The sequence below is a fragment of the Podarcis tiliguerta genome (assembly GCF_965153285.1).
Source record: "Podarcis tiliguerta genome assembly, chromosome: 10".
Classification (NCBI taxonomy): domain Eukaryota; kingdom Metazoa; phylum Chordata; class Lepidosauria; order Squamata; family Lacertidae; genus Podarcis; species Podarcis tiliguerta.
Window position 1 is genome coordinate 36355966 of NC_139543.1, and position 24035 is coordinate 36380000.

Sequence of the window (24035 nt, forward strand, 5' to 3'; positions counted from 1 at the left end):
TGCCTCCTGTGGTCTAATGTCTGTTCCCTAACCAGAACCATAAATCTATTCAAACCATAGTAAAGTGACACTAAACCACAGTTCCCTCTTACATAAAGGAAAACTGTAGTTTAAACCAACCAGAATTGGCATGCCAGTGAGGGGAGGATGAGGGGGGAGCCCATGTTTCTGGTGATTACTCACAACTTTCTAGGTCCTGATTTATCAAGCTGCACTGCGGTCAGTTTGGCATGAATGCTTTCTTTATCAAAGAAATTATATTTAATAAACATTTATATTTTAGTCAAGTCTTTATGCTTTTCAACTGGTTCACTTATGCTTTGGCTGTTCCTCCAGGTACAGGAGTCTTTCTGAGCTTTTGGGTTGGGTACACTACAACATGGGCATTATTATGTGTAAAGAAGCAGCTCCTATATTTTTCTGCTTTAATGAGACCCATGATCTCTGAAATTTCAACATGAATATTCATGATCAGGGATCTATTCACAGATAATATTCTGCAAGCACACTGCATTTTTCTTGTTTACTCAGACACAGGAGTGATTCCTGAAAGTGCAAAAATGTGTACCGTTGCAAAATCATTTGCACTACATGCTTTGTACATGAAGTATCCACAATTGTTGTTTTAACTTGTGAATGGCTAACACGTGGCCCTTCACATGCTTTGAATTCTAGCTCCTAGAATTGGTCAGGGATGGTCACAGGTTAGCTATTCCTGGTTTAATTATACATTAACATATATTGGACTAATGGGAGTAGCTGTTTGTAATAAGCGTAAATGATGTGCATATATTGTATATATTGTATTATTGTAATTATCCCTATTTCACAGTATGCCGTAATGACCCGGAAAAATTACTGTATTTTTCCGTCTATAAGACGCCCTCATGTATAAGACGTCCCCTATTTGGGGGAACTCCGATTTAAGAAAATGGGGGGAGATGTATCCATGTATAAGATGTCCCCAAAATTTTAGGGGGGGAACTAGTTTTATACACAGAAAAATAGGGTAATTTAGAAAGTAAAGGTACAATAGAAGAAATACACTGAGTCGATCTGATTTTCCTTTTTATATAAGCACTTTCCTTAATGTATGCTTTATTTTCTAAGACTTCAGCCTGGTGCAAATCACTATGATCAAAGTATAAGCCACTTACCTTTTTAAGTAAAACTCCAAATTACTATGCATTGCTTTCAGACCACAAATAAGATTGCCATGATACCTGTCTTCCATTTTTCTTAATGCAACCTCAAGCCAGTTTAAACAAAAAACAAAAAAACAAACCTTGAACATTAGATCTGAATGCTGGCACAGTGTTAGAGAGATCTGAAATTCATCCAGGATGCATGGGCTGAATGACTACTTTCTTTATTAATCTTACCCTGGCAGCAGTAGTACTGATGCTTTGTGTGGGAGGTGAATTATACTTATAAATCAGAAAAGTTAAACAGTAGTTGCATTTTTAGCATTTGTTCAGTCTCTAGCATATATGTCCATTTTACTCAACCCCTTTTTCCACAGTCACATTATTTGGTCATTTTATTAACTACTTAAGTTCCAGAAAATATTTTTACTACTATAGGTTAATATTTAACTGTTTGTCCTATGTCACAAAATACCAGTACAGTGGTACCTCTGGTCACAAACACCTCAGGTTACTAACACTTCGAGTTACAAACTCCGCTAACCCAGAAGTAGTACCTCGGGTTAAGAACTTTACCTCAGGATGAGACCAGAAATTGCGTGCCAACGGCACGGTGGCAGCAGGAGGCCCCATTAGCTAAAGTGGTACCACAGGTTAAGAACGGTTTCAGGTTAAGAACGGACCTCCGGAACGAATTAAGTTCGTAACCAGAGGTACCACTGTAGTTAGAACAGTGTTGAACAATGTTTTTCAACCTATATGCTGGAAGAGTTAATTTCATGATAGAGGCAGCAAAGCAGGCCCTCTTCACTGCCACTGTAAGTAGGCATACATGTGCTAAATCAGTTGCACTTATATTTGTGAACTGGTCGATTTTTACACACACAGTTCCCCACTATTCCAGGGGGGTGAATGTGCTTCGTAGCATCAGAGGGGGTGCTATGGGGCAATTGTGTTGCTAACCCTCTGCATTTCAGCACCATACAGTGAGACAGGGGCCTTGACAGGATCACCGGCTCTGTCCACTGGAAAATTTCCAGAAAATTAAAGAATCCATTGAAATCCATAAGACTCTTGGGAGAGTCCATCTTAATTGGTCTCCCACCTCCTGCAGGGTAAAATTAATAGAATTACCCTAAAGTTCAACAGGAAGTGGTCTGACCATGACAGTGGAGTCGTAGAGCCATCACCACCCCAATTCCAGACCACCAAATCCAGGGAATGTCCTGTCCTGTGGGTCGGGCCAATGACCACATGAGACATCACTTCATTATACTGCATTTTTCTGTGAAAGTGCAGTTTGTACATATTTATATAGAATAAATAAATAATGAAGTCTCAAGCTGGATCGGGGGAAAGTAGCCTTGCAAAGGCATGGGCAATATAGCTTCCTGTCATGCTGTATTTTAAACAGCTCAATGGTGATGACAGCCCTGAATGAATTTTATCTAAACAGGCAAACCCTTGGAACATTTGCTTCAATTTAGTATTTTAAGATGTGACCATGACCACACTGTACAACAGATCATCTAGATTTCAAACCAAATCGTAATAGTCTTTCCATTTGATTTTACATCTCAAAAACTAAATGATCAAATGCCGTTCTTACAGTGACTCACCAGGAGACCTCTCCAACTGGCAGCTGGCCTTTGGAGCTTTTACCTGGTGCCAGACCAAAAGAGATTGATTGTGCTGCTTCTGTTCTGCACAGCCAGATGACCAGTAGCCTTCCTGACTGAACTGGCAGAGGCAGCCTCTGGCATGGTGCTGGAGAACTCTAGGACTATTGTTAAATAATTGATATTGTGACAACTATTGACTAACGATTCTGAAGAAGTGTGCATGCACATGAAAGCTTATACCAAGAACAAACTTAGTTGGTCTCTAAGGGGCTAGTGGACATTTTTTTTTTTAAATGTATTTCGACTGTGTCAGACCAACACGGCTACCTACCTGAATAGCAATTCTTTAGTTAGATAGATTTGCTGGTTAATACCCCAGAATAGTCAGCTGATCGGAGCAAATGGTTATGAGATAGTTGGGAATACATTTGATTGGGATACCAACTAAGAGGAGGGAGCAGAGGGGGGGGGTGTGAACTTGAGACAGAAGGGGAAAGCACGCTGTGAGTTGGCATCTCTGCAAATCTGATGTGGGCTACCAGATCAGCTTTGCCTCCACTTAGGGTTTATTTTTATATTTGTAAATAATTATTTGTAAATAAAGCCAACATTATAGTGATACAATAAGTCTCAGCACTCTCATCCAAAGTAAACCAAGCCCATTTAGCATTGCCTATGCAACTTTTCACCACTGGGGAAGTGGGGAACACAATACAAGATGACTAATATGTAAGCCTGCACATGGGGTATATTATACTTCTAAGCTTGCTAGCTTTTCTTCTTTAGTCAATACAATACAATCCTGTGTATGTTTCCTCAGAAGTAAGTCATTCTAGAGCTTCATTCCAAGTAAGAGTGCATGTCATTGCTGCCTTAAATGTCCGTGTATTTTGTTACTCTGTTAAGGACTGGGAACATTCCCAAAATGTCTTGAGACAGAACAAACATTGCTATAATAATAATAATAATAATAATAATAATAATAATAATAATAAATTTTATTTATACCCCGCCCTCCCCAGCCAAAGCTGGGCTCAGCTTTGAATATGTTATTGCTGGTGGCAAGAGAGAAAAATTAAGAGCAGGCTAAAGTACAGAGAATATGGTTTCTTTTTGCTCTAGAGAATCAAAGTGATCACAAAGGGTACTTTCCCATGGCACATAATCATCCCAAGGGATTAAATGCTCCAACAGATCATCCTGATAATACATAGATTTTAGGAAACAGGTGCTGGAGATATGACTTGATTACGTTCAGTGCTCTAAGTTCACAGTATGAAAAATCGGGAATGAATTTGGAAGTTCATTCCACCACCTTACACTGAGTGTTTCTACACATTACAAAATCAGCCAGAAGCCTCAGGCTTTTCTGGTCTGAAAAGGCCAGAAACAAGAGGTCTGCACTACGTATAGAGATCTTTAACATATAATATCGCATATTCCAATGTGAATTTCTTCTTTCTAAGTTGACTTCTACCAGCTGCTGTGAGTTGGTAAAGTAACTTTTTGAGTGTCTGCTGCATTTCTGAAGCAATGTCTGCACAGGAGATTACCTCACTTCTGTCTGGTACCGTATTTGGTTCACACATGTTTGGATGTGATGCTCTTTTCTTTCTGTTCCTTCTATATTGCAGATTCATCTTTTTTTTGTACATGTACTGAGTTTGACCAGGATTTAGTTTCTGATATCAGAAGCTGTCCCCATCTCCCTCCACTTTTTTTTCTTTTACATCTTCGTAGAACTGCAATTACAACACCTTCTAAATAAGCTCTGTCACTGCCGTCCATCATGTACATCCTATATCCCAGGCCACCCAATGCAGAGTCCATCTTATTTAGCCATGGCCCAGGTGCACATGAAAAGTAGAAATGATGTCACTCAAGGGAACAAACATAAAATAGGAAGAAGCAGAACAGAGTAAGGTCCTGGATCCCTTGAGAACAGCGCAGGATCAGGAGATAGAAGCTCATCACTAGTAAGGTTGGTGGGTAAAAGTTAAAGGTAAATGACCCCTGGATAGCTAGATCCAGTCAAAGGCAACTGGAAAGAAGAGGGAGAGGGCCAGATCTGAGTGCTAACCACACCTTGGAACCAGCTAACGCTCATAGAATAAAACTGACCACCAGTAAAAACTCAGAAATGACACAGTGGGCATATAAGGAGGCAGCAATTCCTGTCCCATCCAGTGTTCATCACAATCAGAGTTTTCTGTTCTGTTACAGTTAGGCTTCTGTTAAAACCTGGGTTATTTGTCTTCCTACCAGCTATGGCTGAAAGCCTGAAACAAACATAATTACGTGCAATTAATTGTGCAATTAACTTCAGGGCATTTCAGTGAAAAGGAAACACAAAAACTATGCAGAAAATAATGTGATAATTTGTGTCATGTTTGTGGATTAAAAAAGAAAGCAGCAAAAATTAATGCCACTCATATTTGCTTGCTTCATTTCCATTCTGGACTTTGGGCAAGCATGAGAGTTATGGCAATCCTCTGCCATCCTTAGGCAGAAGACAGAGTTAAATCTCAGCTATTTAGTGCCCCCACCAGGAGGGGACCTGCGCTTTGGAATGTTTTTTGGGGAAATCTTGTGCGGATATAATCAAAGGGAAGGCAATTATAGAAGCTTATTTAACATACCTGTTTACTTAACTGGTCTTTTCAAGTAGCCCTACTAACCTTCCACAGACACATTTTGTACTTTCAGTTTCTATATGGAGCCTTATTTTGCAAATATTCTGTGTGCTACAAAGTACAGAGAAAGGAAGTAAGGGAGAAAATACATGCTCTGTCTTTTTTTTTCTGTTTTTACTTACCGCCTTATCTGCCCAATCCTATGAATATTTATTAAGAAGTCTTGTTGAGGCCATTTAGTCTCCCTGCCACATAAACCTGCATAGCATTCTGCTATAAATCAGTGCTGTTTGTTTGGCATTTGTCACAACAAAAGGTTAGAACTTGAAAATATCTCTCATCCACAGGTAAGGAAGAAGCATTTGCTTATGGTTCCGCAGATAAGATGGAAAGGAACAAAGAACGTACATACCAGTGGCTTCATACACAGGTTTGGGATTTTGAAGCAACTAGCCCCAGAAATGAAAAATGGTGAGATCATTGCCTTTAAATTAGATTTTTGGATTGTAATAACACATCATGTAACATGAAACCCATCTTAATTGTCCTAAAACAAATATGCTTTTTTCCCCCCAAAGGCCAGATTGCCAAGTTTCAAACACACTCCCGTTGAGAATTAATTCAATAAATTCTGCATCTCATTCTGCCACAAACCTTAGTGAATTGCTATGACATGCCAGCATGCAATATCACTTCATAATATCCATGAATATTTTTTCTGTCAGAAACCCAAATAGTTGTATTTATGAAAAATGCAGGGAAACATATATTTTTCTTGTATTCTTCAAGTTACAGAATGCATTCAAAATCATTGCAATTTAATAGCTAACCAGGTACACTAAATAGCGTGCCGATGTGCTGAGACATGGCAGATGCTATTTTGAACTAGGCATGAGCTAGACTGGGCAATATATCTTACAGAAATACACAAGGAAAAGGGGAGCAGAAATAATACAAAGCTTTTGATTGTTTTTTTTTTTTAAAAAATCACAACAAAATTTCAGGTCTGCACATTTGAGGAAATGCTTCCTTTAAACTTCAATGATTTATCTTTGTGTTAGTGGTGGTTCTTCAGAAGTCAAAAGAGAGTTTCTCTGAGGACAGTTATCAAGGCTGTCAGGCAGATCACACCTGCAGATGCGAGGCAATTCTGCCCTCAGATCAGAAAAAAAAACACTCCTCAAAGTTTTATTGTCAGTGGGGGGACAGCTGAATGACAAAAAGCATACAGGTGGACTTTTTAAAAACATCATGATTAATAAAGATGCTAAAATGCAAGAGACAAGATCCAATTGGTGGAATATCAGAGGAACTATTACACATAATTGGCATCAGCCCATAGCACACACAATTCTGCCCCAGGAAGCAGGTGCGCACTATAATGCAACACTACTGGGACGCAGGTGGCGCTGTGGGTTAAACCACAGAGCCTAGGACTTGCCGATCAGAAGGTCGGCTGTTCGAATCCCCACGACGGGGTGAGCTCCCGTTGCTTGGTCCCTGCTCCTGCCAACCTAGCAGTTCAAAAGCACGTCAAAGTGCAAGTGGATAAATAGGTACCGCTCCGGCAGGAAGGTAAACGGTATTTCCGTGTGCTGCTCTGGTTCGCCAGAAGCGGCTTAACCATGCTGGCCACATGACCCGGAAGCCGTACGCCAGCTCCCTCAGCCAGTAAAGCAAGATGAGCACCGCAACCCCAGCCACGACTGGACCTAATGGTCAGGGGTCCCTTTACCTTACTGTCACACAACATGCTCTCCATAGGCAGCCTGGCAGTCCGAGGTTCTCTGTGCCTCCCAATTTTGATTTATTGTTATTTAACATCATTTATATCCTACTTGCTTGTAATAATAGCTCTAAACAGAACCCTCCCTTCCTTTATTTGCAAGTTATTTGTGTTGAGATCAATGGTGCAGTGGACCCAGGGACAAAGTGCCACGATTGATTTCTCAGTAGGGATGTTAATGGCATGATTTTGTAGGGCGCTATCTGCCAATCCCATGCCAAATTGAATTAAACATTGTGAGCAGCTGCTTACCTAACAGCAATGGTAACCATATCAAGTGGAAGTCAGTGACAACAGATACTCCCCAAAATATTCTTATTTGGAACAAGATTGTATATTTCAATTAATTATGTTTAGGACTGAGATGCCAGACAACGTTAGAATATCTTAGAAATGAATTTCATTTATATGGAATATTATTTAAAAGAACAATCCTCAGGTAATCATAGAATCACAGAATTGTAGAGTTGGAAGGGACCCTGAGGATCATCTAGTCCAACCCCCTGCAATGCTGGAATATGCAGCTGTTCCAAACAGGAATCAAACCTGCAACCTAGGTGTTATCAGCACTGCTCTCCAACCAGCGGAGCTATCCAGGCTCTCATGATAGTCTTCAGAAAAAGATAGAAGTTCAATTCATAGTTTAACCCTTTAAACAATATTTTATATAATGATGAGGTTTTTTTATATACAGGAGTACCATACTTACCCTTGAAAAATATATGTTTTTTAAAACCAGGTGAAAAGATAAAACCATAAACTATAGTATTTTTAATCCTTATCTTGTGCTCTGTAAGTTAGCAGAGGGGCCCAGATATTACAATTTAGTTTTAATTTTATTCCCTGGTTTTAATTTTCATAAAAGCATTTAGAGAAGATAAATACAATAGTTTTTTAGACTTAAGGTCAAATGTCATTTATGCAATCTCAGTTGTTTCTAACAACACACTCCTATATATGCCTACTCAGAAGTAAGCCATAGAGTTCAATTGGACTTATTTCCAGATAAGTAGGTATACTGTTGCAGTCTAAATCATATTAAATCACTTCTGTAGATGTGTGTGGCACATTAATGTTAATAGCATTTGTTAGGATAATTTAGGTATTATGACTGATCCTACTTACCCTCAACTTGATGGCAAAACATCAACTGGAAAGGAATCAGAAGCCATGTGGTCAAATAACTGATAGACTTATCTAACCAAAACCAAGATTACTGCTATATAATAGACTGCTTGAATAAGATTGGATAATGATAGGTGTAATTTATACTCCTTCAATACACTAGTAAATTTGATAAATTTCTAGCTATTAAAGAACTTGCATTTTGAGAATTTTATCTTAAACTTTCTGGCAATGAATGACTTCCTTATCTGTTTGAGCCAGATTGTTAAAAATAATATTCCTTAAACCCACTGAAAATAAGAGCCAAAATTCTTAATGATATTTAGCTAAACATTTGACAACCTGCCGTTTCTAAGCAGTAGGTGTCATACAGCCCAATGCTAACTATCATAGAATCATGGAGTTGTAGAGTTGGAAAGATATGTTTATCCAGAAGTCCCATTGATTATAGTGAAACTTGCCAACAGGTAAATATGTACACTTAAGGACAGGACCTAGTAATTGCCTTAAGCGTTTGTTTTGTATTGTTCTCAAACCGATATTTAGTTGGGGGGGGGGTTATACTATTAAAATACTTTCAGCTGTGTTTATGGTATTCATACATTGCCATGAGACAATTGTAAAATGCTCTCCATAAATTGTTTAATAGTGATATTTATGTGTGCCCAAGCAAGCTTTAGGTTTGTCATACCCCACTTGACATGCCTAAGAAATCACTTTTGAAATAGAGAGAAGACTGGGAGGAAGCAGTGTGTTGTGTGGTTTAAATTTGTCGCTCAAAGATAAGGCAAACAGCTCACTGGGTATACCAAAGCCCTTGGAGCAATTGAAATAGTTCATTGGGTACTAGCTTTAGTATTCTGATGCATTTTATTCTGTTACTGACATATTTGTCGTTTTCCATTCACTGTATAGCAAACATTTCTTACCTGAGATAGATCCAGAAGTTATCAAGGGAGGAAGAGTTCAACATGTGGTAAGATGTTTTGTTTTGTTTTGTTTTTACCATGGTAACTGGTTTTTTAAAAATCTGGACATTTATTATTATTATTATTAAATTTAAATGCCACCCTTTATCAAAAGATCTCAGGGCACAACATTAACTCAGTGTACAACATTAAAAAAATTATTACAATTGCAATCCCATGCATTCTTAACTGGCAGTGAGCCCCACTGAACTCAATGTGACTTACTTATGGGTAAATATGCATATGATTGTCCTATAAATGCTTCTGAGATCAGGGTGAGACTTTCTTTGAATGCTACAGCTGTGTAAAATCAAATCTGCATATATACATAATTCATAATCCCTTTGCATTTGCCATCTGTACCTCAATTGTGGGTTATCCCCTTGCATGTGTCATTACCAGTCCGCCAGGAGCTGCACTGGCTTTTGATAAGCTGCCGAGTGCAACGTAAGGTGTTGATTTCAAAAGCCCGGAATGACTAGGAACACAAATACTTAAAGGAGCACCTCTGCAATGCTCAACAGGGATCAACAGGGAGGCCTTACTTTTAGTCCCACTGTTGTGTGGTGACACAAAGCAAGGCCTTCTCTGTGATGGCACCCCAACTGTGGAAAATTACAATGAACCCCCTCAGTAACTATTGTTTGGCACCAGCTTAATTTATTCATGAAGACTTTTTGAAGATAAGGGAGAGTGTCTTACTGGCATGAACATTCAAGTTCTTACTAAATTACTGGAAGTATTCTATTGGGGAAAATGTTTTAGCTGCGATTTTAGTTTTTCCTTATATTTTATGTGATTGCTTTGTGATCTATATAGGTAAAGAGCTGTTTAGAAATAAACATGAGTTGTGAGCCCTTGTTCCGCTTGTTCAATTGCACATTGACTTTCAGCAGTACCTGAGATTTCTAGGTGCAGGGAGAATATACAATGTATTAGGGTGGGTGCTGAATCCAGTTGTGTGAACAACAGAGTACCACTCAAAAATAATTACTTGTGTATGAATAGCAAACTGACTTTACTCAGGTGTATGCTACATCCCCTCTGACGAACAACATAATACACTTACAAAATATGTGGTTGGCTTTTGTTCACAGTATAATACTGATTTATCTCTGAATTTTGTTTGAGGAATGAATTTTACCCCCAGTCTGAATGACTAGTAACCCAGATTACTTTTTTTGTATAAGCCTACAAAGAGATCAAGCTACTTCTTTAAGACCTGTTTGATACAGCCAGGCATGTTAATTGGTAGCTTCTGCCTCATGGACGTATTAATTTCAAAACATTTACTGAAAGTTTGAGATGACTCCCACCAGAATAAAAGAATAAAAACCAGCAATAAGTTTTTAAAATAACAATCAGTACAGTAGACTCTGCAGCAGCAGGAACGCAGCACCACAGTGTCCACTTCGTGGCCATAAGCATTCTGCCAGAGGTATGTTTTAGTGTTTAAGCACAGACTAGGACTGAGAGAACTCAGGTTTCAAACCCTTTTATGCCGTAAGCCTCACTTAATGACTTTGGGCAGGTCATGCAAACTCAGTCTGACCTAGTTCACATAGTTGTGGTGAGGACTAAAGAATCCTACTTTGAGGTCCAAGGAAGAAAGGCAGGATGTAAATGTTGCAAATAAAACAAATAAATAGGACACAAGGCCAAAGTATCTCATCAGATAGGTTGTTCTTGGGTTCATCAGCATGGCATCCACGGCCAACAGTATGCCCACCAGGACCTCATCTGGTACAATGAAATATTTCCTCAAAAGTCCGCAATAATTGAGAAAGTATTTTCTCTTTCTCCTCAGTCCCTGTCTGCACTGTCTTGGCCTCTCCTATACACCCTCATAGCAGCCATTTTGTGAGTGGTGCCCACGGCACTTTCTCAAAATTCCTGATTTTCCCACTGGTCCAAAAAAGTTTGTGACTCCTGTTCTACAGCCTCAAAATCATTAAGATAAAATTATGTCTTCACCTCACATGTGTGCACATGGAGTAGGAATAGCCTTGCATAGCTAAGGCACTAAATCAGCTAATCTAGGGAGAGGTGAACTTTAAGAAACCTGTAGGTGCCAGACTATAAAGGGATTTTAAAAGAGCCACCTTAAATTAAGTCCAGAAGGTGTCTACTCTTTGCAAAGTAGGATGAATATATTCCCAAATGTAAGCTTCTTCCAAGAGATGGGCAACAGAATTCTGCACTAGTTGAAGCTTCTGGTCTATGTTCATGGACAGCCTTCAATGAAGCACACTTCAGCAATACATTTTAGAGATTACAAAAGCATGGAGCAGCATGGGAAAACCTCTTTTCTCCAAAAAGGGGGCAAGACTATATAACAGATGAAGTGGATAAAACAGATGTTTGTCTAACAGATTGGGAGAATTTAGATCAGGGTTAACTGGCAATTAGATTTCTGGCAATTAATAGTTGATCAGCAAGGGTCTCCTATTTTTGTTAGGAACAACAGCAACATAATTACTTTTTTCTAGCTAAATTAGGCTGCTGAAATGTGTCCACCAAGTTCATAGGCTCAGGGTGTGCTCAGAGGCCCCCTGTTCTTTAATTCCAACTGTCTTCTGCACATGGTTCCAGTTTGTAGGTCTTGGGGTTCTATGGGAAACCAAAACCAAACTAGATCCAAGAAACCTGAAGTCTACTCCAGTCTATAAGAGTGGACAAACACTGAATGACTGCATTAATTTGTTCTGCCAAGATTTTGGAATCACCACAGTCATTACAGATACACTTCAGAAGCTGAGAGCACTTAGTCCATTGAAATAATTGAGAAATAAAGACTGTACTGTATTCTTAGGTCCTCCCTCAATGAGATGTAAGTGTGTTTTAACTTTCTTGCATATGCACCAACTAATTTCACTTAAAATGTTAGTACATTTATGAATTGTAATTTTATTTATGTTTTAAACCTTAAATACAGCATTGCATTCACAAATAACACATTTTTAAACTCGGCAAAATTAAATTCATATGTACATTTCAGTTTCATAGGCTGTGATCCTTACATGGAAATAAATCTAAACATAAATAGTCTTACTTACAAGGATTTATGGTTCAAAGACCAGTATTTGTAATGTACAGATATGTGCATTGCTGAAACCATTGAATTAATTTCTCTATTCAATCTCCATTCTAAATCTAAAAACATACTGACATGAAAGAACTTTTTTCTGTTCTATTCTTTTAAATCCATCAATATGTTACATTTTAATATAATTATCTTATGCAAGCTGTACATAAAAACTCTTCTGAAGGTTTAGTTAGGTAGCAAAGATGAAATTACTCACTCAGTGTTTGATTGATAGAACTGATACTTGCTCTGGATTAAGCACAAATATGGCAAAAAAATAATCAAATATAACATTTCTGGCTTTCAACTCTGACTTTAAATTATAGACTGCTCAGTAAATGATCTTAAGCTGTTTAAGGTTTCATCAGTTGTCTGCAAGATTTATTTTCTTCAAAATTACTGTACTAAAATGTTGTCTTTTGTTGCTGCACTGATTCTGATCACAAACCACAATTTTAAGATCGCCTCCTATTTACAAAAATGCTTTGACATAGTGCATTTGTTCAGACTGGGCAGCAATAAAGGATTGTGGGATCATTCTGAAGAAGATTGTTTGACAGAGCCGGCTTGTTTATTTGAGAGTAATGTGAGCTGCATTCAGAAAATGTCATATTTTGTTTCTTGATTGTGTACATTCTCTTTCACTGCTTCCAGACAAGCCCTGTAAGGAGAGAAGACACGGATTTAGAGCTTGTTTCCATGACCAGTGGAAGTACTTTGACTCAGAACAAAGAAAAAAATAATCAGCCACACAGACACTCTGCAGGACCTTCAAGTAAGTTGTACTTTCCTTTTAATAATCAGCTAGATAAAGCTTGAATCACCTGACAGGGCTTAGCATCAAATGACACAATCTTAGCAGGACAGTGGTGGTTTAGTCTCTACTTCTGCCCTTATTTTGAAATGTTATGTGACTATAAAATGTATGCCTGTAGATATATTGAAATGTTAGTGTATGCATATAGATACCATAGAACTACCTAAATGTATGTGTGTATCTGGCATATCCAGAGCGAGAAATATGTATGTATGTATGTATGTATGTGTATGTATATGTATATGTATATACATGTGTATATGTATAGACATATACATACATACAGTGCTTTTTCTGGGGGTACACAGGTATGCATACCCCCTAAACATTTTGTGAATCTAAGTTTGGCCTCATTGAGGGGCAGTATTTCAATATGAGTAGGAAAATGAGAGTACCCCTAAACATTTTGGGGGGATATCACTGCATATATATATATCTAGATGTGTATGAATGGGAGAGTGATTGACAAATTGATTTAAAGAGAGTGTGTATGATAATGTGTGTGCATAAAACCATGTGGAAAATTAGAATCATCAGAGATTTTGTTTAACTAAAACCTATAATTTAGTTACTTATTCCTCTAGGCCCTACCAAACCCTTTGATGTTTCCTGAAGATGGGTATTTGTCTGCCGCTTAAGGCCTAATCCTGAAACCACTTGCTCATTGGTAGCTTTCAGTGAGACAAATGGCATGGTTTCATTCACTTTAGTAGTGCAGCTTTGATTTAAAATGAGAGTCTTCTGTCTTTTAAATTGTTTAATCCATAAGTATTAAATCAGTAATTTGACATGAACAGTTTAGTGTACTTCTTTTTACAGAAGGTGAAGGCAAAAAAAGAGTATCGTATGCAATTAATCCACAAACAGCAGTTAAGCACATACTGCAATAAGTCTAACACTAAGATTTGCTTTGCTACCATACAAGTTGCAAAGTTTGGGCATACCAAAACTATACCAGTATAGAATCACACTACTTGATGTTATGATTCCTTCATAGAAAATGTCTGGTGGAGTTGGCACAAATGCTTAGGATGAAAGTGTATGTTGAATTCAAGAACCAGGCAGCCTTTATTCAGAAACATATATTTAAATAGCACTTTTATAAAGAATTGGTGGACAGGTAGAAATACGTGGTTTACCAGAAAAAGTAATCAGAAATATTTTAGTATTTTAAAACTATAAGAAAAATAAGATTGAGATATAATAATGTTTCAAAGGTACTTATTAGTGAATAAAGCTGAGGTCTGTTGCATTACTATGTTCATTTATATTCTAATTTTTCTAAGAAATCTGGAGAGTCAATTTTCAAGCTTAGTGTAATTTTGGCTTAGAGAGTCAATTAGCTGCTTTTGGCACTGAAGAGTTTGTATGCCCCAGTGATTTTTGCTAATATTTTTAATTTGATTCCAAAGATGAATGCTTTTATGAAACTCCTCTTTGTTTCAAAAGAGAATTCTTGCATGGCAACTTTAGACTTCCTTTGTTTTTGTTTTTGGTCTGGGCTATTTCACATTCTAAAAAGTCTAAGACTGCAATCCTCTGCATACTCTCTGGGAAAGCCCAAAGTGGGGCTTGCTTCTGAATGAACATGAGTAAGATTGCAACACATTCAACAGTCATACTCTGAAACACTTTTTCATAATAATATAAAGGACTACAACACTTTTACATTTTTCCTACCATGGTAAAATAATTACAATAATAAGTAAATCTATTTGAAAATATCATTCATTGACTTGGACCTGGAGAAAGGCACCCTCTGCAAACTGAATTGAAAGAAATGCATAGATTAGAAATTCAATGAGTTCCATTATTTGCTTTTTTAAAAGATAAATGATGCATCCTTCTCGGTAAAAGTTCCCTTTGCCAGTGAGGGTGGACAGTTTTTCATTCACTGAAAGATTGTGAGGCCTATGCTTCCCTTCAGCCTAATCCTCTCCTGTGATTGTTTCTGTGTGTGTGTGTGTGTGTGTGTGTGTGTGTGTGTACATGGCGTGTTAACAGGCTTACAGTTGTTGATCATACATTATCTTTAAAAAAGCTTTCACCAATTATCATTGTATGCACATATGATTTAAATATTTAAATAAATGATGTCAGTACAGACCCAAGAAACGTTGTTTAAAGAATAAAAATAACAAAACAGTTACTTCAACTCCAACCTGCTAAATTCTACTTATTTCATATAACTTCAAACTGATGTAAACATTTTGCAGCAAAAGATTTGTTCTGGTCACTGTTGTTAAATAGCTGATTTCCTCTCACACACAACCGTGCTGTATTTGCTGCTAAGTAATACAATATGGTAAAGGATTTGGATAAATTATAAAATACGTCACACAGTTCTAGATAGACTGGTGAAAATTCTATGACGTCTTAGCAGACTTTATGGTATGCCGATACACTGATTTGCAAAGTCTCTATTTTTCTTTCTTCCTGCCCCCTCCAATAAAAGTTCCAAATATTTCCTATACTGCATTACTTATCAAAACAGAGTTGTATGTCAACTTTGACATCTGTTAAAGAATAGAGGATTTAGTCGGGGGGGGGCAGAGAGAGAGAGCGCACAGAACAAATCATTAGCAAAGAAAATAGATTAAAGAGAAGAGAACTTAATGCCGGGGGGAAATGAGCATTTATTCAAATTTAAGAAGTCTTTTCAGCACACATTTAATTCTGCAGGTTTTTTGTACATGCAAGCACCTTAAAAATCTGTCTCAAAATATTATTGAAATTTTGAATAGCTGGGTACAAATAATTTAAATCACCTGAGTGTCTAGCAAACGCTTTTTTCATTGTAACGGTCACAAAATTTTACATTGTAATACTAAACACACATGCAGTTTGCCAAGTGCTATAGATTATAAAGGATGCTTCCATCCCAACCCAAATACCTTGGACTTCCCAATTCAGGCAGAAGTATTCCAAGAGCAGACTCAGGTTATTTCATGCCAGCTCTAGGGAATGCATATGACACAGATGTAGAGCAGCCTGGGTACATTTTGAGGGCACCCTTTTCTATACTGTAAGGCCTCTGCTGTGGCATCTGACTGCTCTTACTGCAACAGAGTCCTTGGAGCATGCAAGGCTCCCACATTCCATGCCTGAAGCTTCTGATCTGCTAAAGGGATAATAATATCATTGACCTCATGTGGCACCAGAAGCCTCAGAACCTTTGCTAGGTCCACCATGTATGCAATTTCTGGAATGGTGCTTCAAGAACATGGTGCTTCTGTTCCAGGAATTCAGCTTCCAGGGTTATGGCTTGCTGCTCCTGTGAAAACATATCAAGGCAGTAATAGTTTATATGCACAAAACATGATGTAGTACTAGGTTGAACTGGGGGAAAAAACATTTCTGTATTTATCTGTTATTGTAATTGTGGTTTTATAAAGAGTAGCTTTTGTGTATGAATGTGTGGTTGTTGTGGCATTAGTTTGACAAGAACAGGGCTTGTGATCTCAGAAACATTACAATGAAATATTGGCCTTTTGGTAACAATCATAAGCAGAGAACTCTGTTCTTTTTTGTTTCCTTTTGTCTCCTCCTAACACATTTGTTGACTTTGAAATTAAGGGTTATCCTACATGAAGAACTCTCAAGAAAAACTAGAGATGGGAAGGTTGAGGGCAGTACCAATATGTTTGGTACTGTAAACTTAGCTAGGAGCCATGCAGCAGGTTGAGATTTGTAACAGAATGTTATAGTGTGAAGCGTTCAGAGTCCAAGCCAGCCAGTCTTTCCTTATTCCTGGGTACTATATTCCACTTTCCTTTTTCCCACCCCATCAATTGTGAAACTTATATATTATTAGGCTATTTTGGAGTTTTTCCCCACGGAGGGTTTTTTCTTCTATTTTTCATCCCTGCAAACCTCAGTGCTACACCAAGAATGTTGGTATCTCTCTTTGTTTCCCAGTGGCCTAGTTAAGCTACATAGACATCGGCACTTAAGATTGCTGTTTGATGAAGTAGTGATATGGCTCTGCTGCGGCAAAATTATTGTGTGTTTCTATGGAGTTCACACAGGAGAATTTACAGATTGGTTTTTCCCAGAGTTCCTCGACTTTCTGTTAACAATGATGTATCAGATAGGAAGATAAAGATCACTGGAAATCATTATTCTCTTGCTATACCTACTTACACCCATATTATGCTTGGTACACAACATACATTTTCTAAATGGCAGAAAGGAATAAGGCAATGATTCCAGAAGCCATAACTGTCCACTTAAGAATGTCCTCTTTCTTCTCCATCAAAAATGTATTTATAAAAGCAATGCAATAAGAAATTATCCAGCACCTGACTAACGCTGCTGAAGTTATGAGAGGCAATGCCACATCATATATACATACAGTGAAATCTGTTTTTCAAATGCTGGAACTTATGTAGCCAAAATAACACCATAGGGAGGGGAGCAAAATCCTTAAAAGATGGCAAAATGAAGCCCAGTGACTACTGGTGTTTAGTGGGCACACAGCACTAGCTGATGGAGTAAGGGCACAGAAAACCAGGGTATAAGGGGAATGGAGGAATGTCTGTCTGAAACCTGAACAGGAGCATCCCAGGCTGCAACATTATGTTGCAAGTCACACTTGCACTTCCCCATGTAGTTCTGTGTGGGATTTTGAAGCTACAGGATACACTGTGGCTGTTAACATCAAATTTAATAATACAGGTTCCTTTACTGAGGATACAGTTTATGAAATAAATAAGCAGATTGGTGGGTATCTTTTAGTAAAGATAATGCTCATAACATTATTAAATAAAAGTAAACATTTTATTTTATTTATCAAATGAAAATCACATTTTGAAGCTCAAGTCCCTAATACAACGTTTTAGATACATCCCAGCAGGATTCCTTTTGTTGTTGTTGTTCTTACCCAAGCCATATTAGAATGAAAGGAAGCTTAGAGCACAGTTGCACTCTTGCACAATTCGCATTCATTTCCATGATCTTTTTGAAAGAGATGCTCAGGATAGATTGCATCCTATTGCTATTTAAGTAGTAGTCTTGTAACACTTTTCACCAAATCTCTCGAAGTGCCAAACCACTTCAGAACAATATTTTTATAAATGAAAACAGACTCAGAGATACAAAGGCTGGGTAGGAAGTAAGGAAGATAAGAAAATAGATTTCATAAAGATAGACAAAGAAATAGTTCATACCCTCATAAAATGTATAAGAGGCAACAACTTATAATGACAATTATTGGATCAAGGATGTCATACCAAAACAATAGCCCTGAGCACTTTCTTCAGTCTAAACACAAAATGAGGGACTGACTCTTTCACAAGAAAATTACAGTTTCAAAAACTCTAATGCTGTTCCTCCCACCTACCTTTTCCTCATCACAATTTTCCAACCTTAAAGTTACGCCTCCAGTTAAGGAAGCAGACAAACTCAATAATGTTGCTTTCTCACTTGGCTTAATTAGAAACCTCACCAAAGGCATAACTGGATTAACATCAGTGTTGCTCTTAGAATAGAGTTCCTTATCTGGTTCTTATAATTTTAATGGGGAAAGTTCACTATAAGTCCAGAGTTATTTCTGATTAACCAAACAGCATGGGTTGAATCCAGGCTTGCCTGAAGAAGAGTCTCACTAATTGGTGGCTTCCGAGGGTGAAAGGGGAGGAGACAGTTTTCAGCAATTCCTTCTTACTTCTTCATCCCTCTGCTCCATAGGGATGGGGGCGGGGGACTCCGGAACAGTGTAGGCAGTGGCACAGGAGGCTGCAGCAAGGAAGAGATCAGCAAAAAAATGGCTCCTGCAGGAGCATCCAGTGAGTGGAAGCATCCACTGGATTAGAGTACCGTTTGTACAAGAAGGAATCCTTCCATTCACATAGGGAAATGTCTAGATGCAACTCAGTCACATAAGATGAACCACATTTATTTTTTTCCTTAATACTTCTGTTCTAATCTTAAGTGCAACTTCTTGTAATTGGTATAAGTTCCTGTGAAAGCTGTTAAAGAAGCAGGGTTATAGAGTTTACACCAGGGATCAGCAAACTTTCTCAGCAGGGGGCCGGTCCACTGTCCCTCAGACCTTGAGGGCAGCCAGACTATATGGGGGGGGAATGAACCAATTCCTTCTCATGCTGCCCCACAGGGGCCTGGGAAGCACCCCCTGGCCAGCCCCAGAGACACCATTCACCTGGGAAGCTTGTAGCCAGGGCTGCTATAACAAACATCCATGCAAGCCTTTGGGAGGCAGAAATGTGAGAGGGCATCAGAGAAGGGAGGGAGGGAAAGAGGGACAGAGACCAGTGTTGCCCACAGCACCCCTGACCATCATTCAAAGCACCCCAGGGTGCCATGGCACATTGGTTGAAAACCTCTGGACTGATCCAAACAGCTCTTCTTAATATTTTTAAAGTCATTGAATTACCTTCATTTATCGGACGAAGCCATATCAGAGGTTTTGGATGATTTTGACTATAAACACATCCATCTAGAGGCCATATCCACGTTTAGTAGCCGTGTTGTATACACTGCAAATGTATAAACAAAACTCATACTGTGAAATATACTTGCAAAAGACTTATGCATCTCAAGGAACTGAAGTTGGCACCAGTTGGTGTGTACTCAAATGGAAAGATGCATATTTTCCTAATTTAATATGTGGAATTACATTAAAATTACACATTCCTTCTAATAGTGAACCTAAGTAGGCAAGTGTCTGTTTGAAAGCATAATGAGACCACCTAAAAGCAAGTGGCTATATCCAACATAGACTCACTAAGAATGATGGGCATGACCAGACATTAATTTTTATGGCTCTACTCTGAGTTGGACTTACTTGGATACAACCCATGATTCTGGTTTTCACATACTTGTTAATTAGGTATGCAAAAGTTTATGTGAAAGATTTTTGTATAAAAAGGGGGGGGGGAGCCTGGGAGCTTCCATGACCTGTAGAATGTCGAAAGAATAGTGATGAGAAAAATATGAGCAAGACTTCTAATTGCCTGGAGAGGGAATTTTGGGCTCACATTAAAAATGAAAGACAGAAATTCCTGTCTTTTGCTTTTGGGGGCAGGGCGCAGTACAGCTTAATCACAACTCTAATGACTCATTTCTGCATTGTTTTCAATGTGCACTCTCATTTCCATTTTGGGAAGTGCTGAATGTCTGCACGAACCAGAAACTGGGGACGCTGTGTGAAATGCACAATTAGGCTATGTTCACAGTGTGAAGCACTTTTGTAGATAGTGCTTTTTAATTGTACACCTCTTCACATCATTATAATACTAGGCAAAGCAGCCACCACTGTCCATGTTGTCTGTACACACAGGTGGGTATGTATACCAACCAGTACATGTACACCAACACATTGGTGTTATCCACTCCCCTAAATTTGTGTTCCCATGCCTCCTGGCTGTGGGCAGAAAGGATGTAATGCCACACTGCAGCTGAGCACATGTTGTTCCATAGTACTTTTTTGAAATTATTTTTGGTCATTCAAAATGCTAGCTGTCCCTAAGAAGAGACTACAGAAACTGATGTACTGATTTATCAATATACCGTCTGTTCCATGGGTGTAGCCAAGGGAGGGCAAGGGGGCAGCTGCCCTGCCCTATCAATCTAAATCAATACAAATCTGAGGTTATACCCATGGTCTGTTCCCTGCTTTTCCTAGTGCATGTAGCTAGACTGGAAAATGTGAATTGGCACAGGCCTTGCAATGTCAGAAAGTCCACCCCAATAGAAGATGACATGAAAAAGCGCTCTCTGTGTACACAGGGAGACAGAAAGCACTTGAGAAGTTCATTCTCGGTACAAAATGGATTATAACCGTTCCAGCAGGATGAGCCTTATATATATGAATGGTGCAAGACAGGAACGATATGTGTGTGCGGCACCCCAAAAATGTACCTGCATCCCGCACAGAATGCACATTATCACAGTGTGGTTGTGGGCAGATGGACTGTGGAATGACGAAGGTATCAGTTGAAGCAGATGAAAATGGAAGAAGAGGCTGGAGGAATTAGTCAAATTAAGCTAAGGTTACCCTGGAGGCCAGGAACATTTTGTGGCAAGCGACACACACACATGCAGTGCTATATTCAACCACCAACAGTAGCAGTTATAGAGGAATGAAGCACTCAGATTCAGGATGGGCAGCCAACCCTCATCCTGAACCCATTACCATGATCACTATATTGTATAGTGGAGGGAAGTGATAAAACTACATCTGACAAGCCCCAGAGAGTGCTATATGGCTCCTGTTTGAGGCTGATTGGAGCCCTACATAGTACTCAGAAATTTCTGAAGGTGTTATTGACAGCTACATATTTACCATTGAAGACTTAAGATTTGAATAAAAATTCAATATTTAGGTCAGCTTTCCCCATTTCTTATTCAGTGGAGTAAATGGTGACTTCCTCTGTCTTTCCCTTGGTGGAAGTCTGGCTAGCGTATGTTGGGCTGAGAAATTAAAATAGTAACCCGTTGGCCCTATAAATCATCTGGAATTTTCTTCATGTGGTTAAAAAATGCCAGAATCCATAAAAATGATATCTCTGTGCCACGTATGTGTTCATGAAATACGGTATGTGCAAATGACGAAGAAATAATTGGACACAAAAAGGAAACAATGAATATGTAAATTATATGTCTGGATTTTTTCAATTTGATTCTAATATTCCTAAAATACTGTTCCTGCCCATGCTTTTTACAAATCTCAGTTGCGAGATAGCATGTAAATGTGAATGAATTATCAATGCAATTTGTGAATGTGTTAACTATGTGTTTAAAATGTATATGCTTAATCAGAGGCATTCCCTTGTGAAATAGTATTCACTGCTGATCACATTGTTGTCACTCTGCACATCTCTTATTTCCGCCAGTGTGGTTAGTGTGATTTCCCGGCCAATGAATGTTTTATCTGCATTTATTCAAAAGAAACACATGTGTGTGAGAGCACACACATATTAAATATCCACAAATTGCCATTGAGATCAAAGTTTTTGATCAGTTAATGGCTTTAAAGTAGCTTAGATTTTCTGCTAAAACTTTTTGAATTAGGAACTAAGTAACAAAATTAGGCATGATGAGAGGCTGCTGTTTTGTTATTATTATTAAAGATGACTTGAGCAACAGCATTTTCATAGCAATTTCTTCTTGTGTAGAAAAGGAGGTACCTGTGCCTGAAAGATCACCTTTGGGGCCTTCACATAAAGAGCGGATATCATTTCGAGACCATCCAGTTCAGCTCAGCGGTGGATGGGGAAGTGGCAAAAAGAAGGCAAAAGCTTTGAAATAGTCATTGGACCTTCAGCATTTAAAACATATGGTGAGCCTGTGCATTGCCGTTCTTTTTGGATTCTGCAGCTGGAAAGTTCCTCAGCTCCATGTATGCTGTGTTTTATTTTACGCTGCATGATTTCCCACCTTTTCTTCTTCTTCTTCTTCGGCTAAGTTCTTTTATAAATATCAGAGAAATTACAGTATTTGTATCTGAAATTTATTTTTGCAGTATGGTTTAAAAGCCTGTATGGAATTATTATAAAGTGGCTGGTGTGATCCGGTGAACAAATGGATGTATACGTACAATAATGGTTTGTGATTGTGCAGTGGTATGTGACTGAGATAGCCTGATCCACAGTTGGATTTAAGTACATGTGTTTAAACTCGTTTCCTGTACCTCTCAATCAAGCAAAACAAATCAAAATCAAATTGGCCCAAATCTAGGTATTTTGCCTCTCTGCTTTGTAGTTTGGAATATGTATCTGTTAAAAAGTAAAATGTGGAATGTCCATCTTATTCCAAATATATTAATAATGTAAATATGTTTTGTGTAAAAATGCATCAGTTCCTTCCCAAGAGTTGCACACCCCGGTGGGGTGAATGAATGCACATTCACAGCACATTAAAATTCAGTAATGTGATATTAAGATCTATTTCATAATTCCAAATTATGTTTATTATTTTGTGGTACGTTGGCAGTCTTCTTACTTTTCAGGTCTGCTACCCTATTTTCCAGAATTAAAGTACCGTATAACTTTTAACATCACACAACAATTTTGTCCTAGCCTATTACTTCAGTATCCGTCAGAATCTACCCTTTTGTAGCCTCATGATGGGTCCGTCCCTTCCATACCACTGATACTAATGTTGTTTGCATTACTTCAATGCATGTATGCTTTTCTTACTGAAGCAATGTTTCAGTTAGCGTGGTACAAATTGCTGACAGAATCTGGAGAAACAATTCTTTGGTTTTAAACTCTTCTATTTACTTTGGTGTCATTATATCCCACTGGAGCCTTGACCCACTCAGAAATACTGTTGAAGTAGAAAAGCTAAGACAGAACTCAAGGCTTCAGTCAATAATAATAATAATAATAAAGATGTATTAGTATGTTGTGGCTGTGTTTAGAATATATTATACATTCCCTGACACAGTAAAGTTCCTATCATGTTGTCTGTTTTCATTAATGTCTTCAAGTTAATATGGTTTGGAAATGTTTCTCTTTGTCTAAGACCTCTGTAGGGAAAACCAAAGCAGTATGGACCTCTAATATATTTTATGGCTGGGTTTGCGATAAATAGAAAATTGCACATTCGTCTTGCCAGCTATTTACTGCACACAAAGATTTGGGTATTGAATTACAATCTGTATTTTAATGTCTCATGTCATAATTCATTTTTTTAAATGAAAATGCTGCTAAACAGATGGTTTCAGCTTTCAGACTTACCTGCCCAACACTTGGATTTAAGAAGATGCAGTCCAAAACCCTAAGCACACTCACTTGGAAATAAAGTGCAGTGAAAATCAGTTGTGCAAAGTTGCTAGCTGTAAATTCACTGATATCCAAGTATTCTCATTTTAAGACATTTCAGAATTGA

The 24035-nt window shown here is 38.2% G+C and overlaps 1 protein-coding gene across 6 annotated transcripts in view; it reads left to right on the forward strand.

Annotated features, from left to right (window-relative positions):
- Positions 1-22634, forward strand: part of LRRIQ1 (leucine rich repeats and IQ motif containing 1) — a 96025-nt gene extending 73391 nt beyond the window's left edge. For 5 of the 6 annotated variants that reach the window (XM_083400920.1, XM_083400923.1, XM_083400924.1 and 2 more), the window contains 4 exons: positions 5748-5871; positions 9227-9287; positions 13019-13139; positions 22319-22634. In XM_083400920.1, the coding sequence (XP_083257046.1) occupies positions 5748-5871; positions 9227-9287; positions 13019-13139; positions 22319-22452 (440 nt within the window). In that variant the 3' untranslated portion in view covers positions 22453-22634. Of the gene's footprint in view, positions 1-5747; positions 5872-9226; positions 9288-13018; positions 13140-22318 lie in introns of those variants that run through there. The other variant, XR_014502415.1, reaches the window with a different exon arrangement.
- Positions 22635-24035: the final 1401 nt, after the last annotated feature.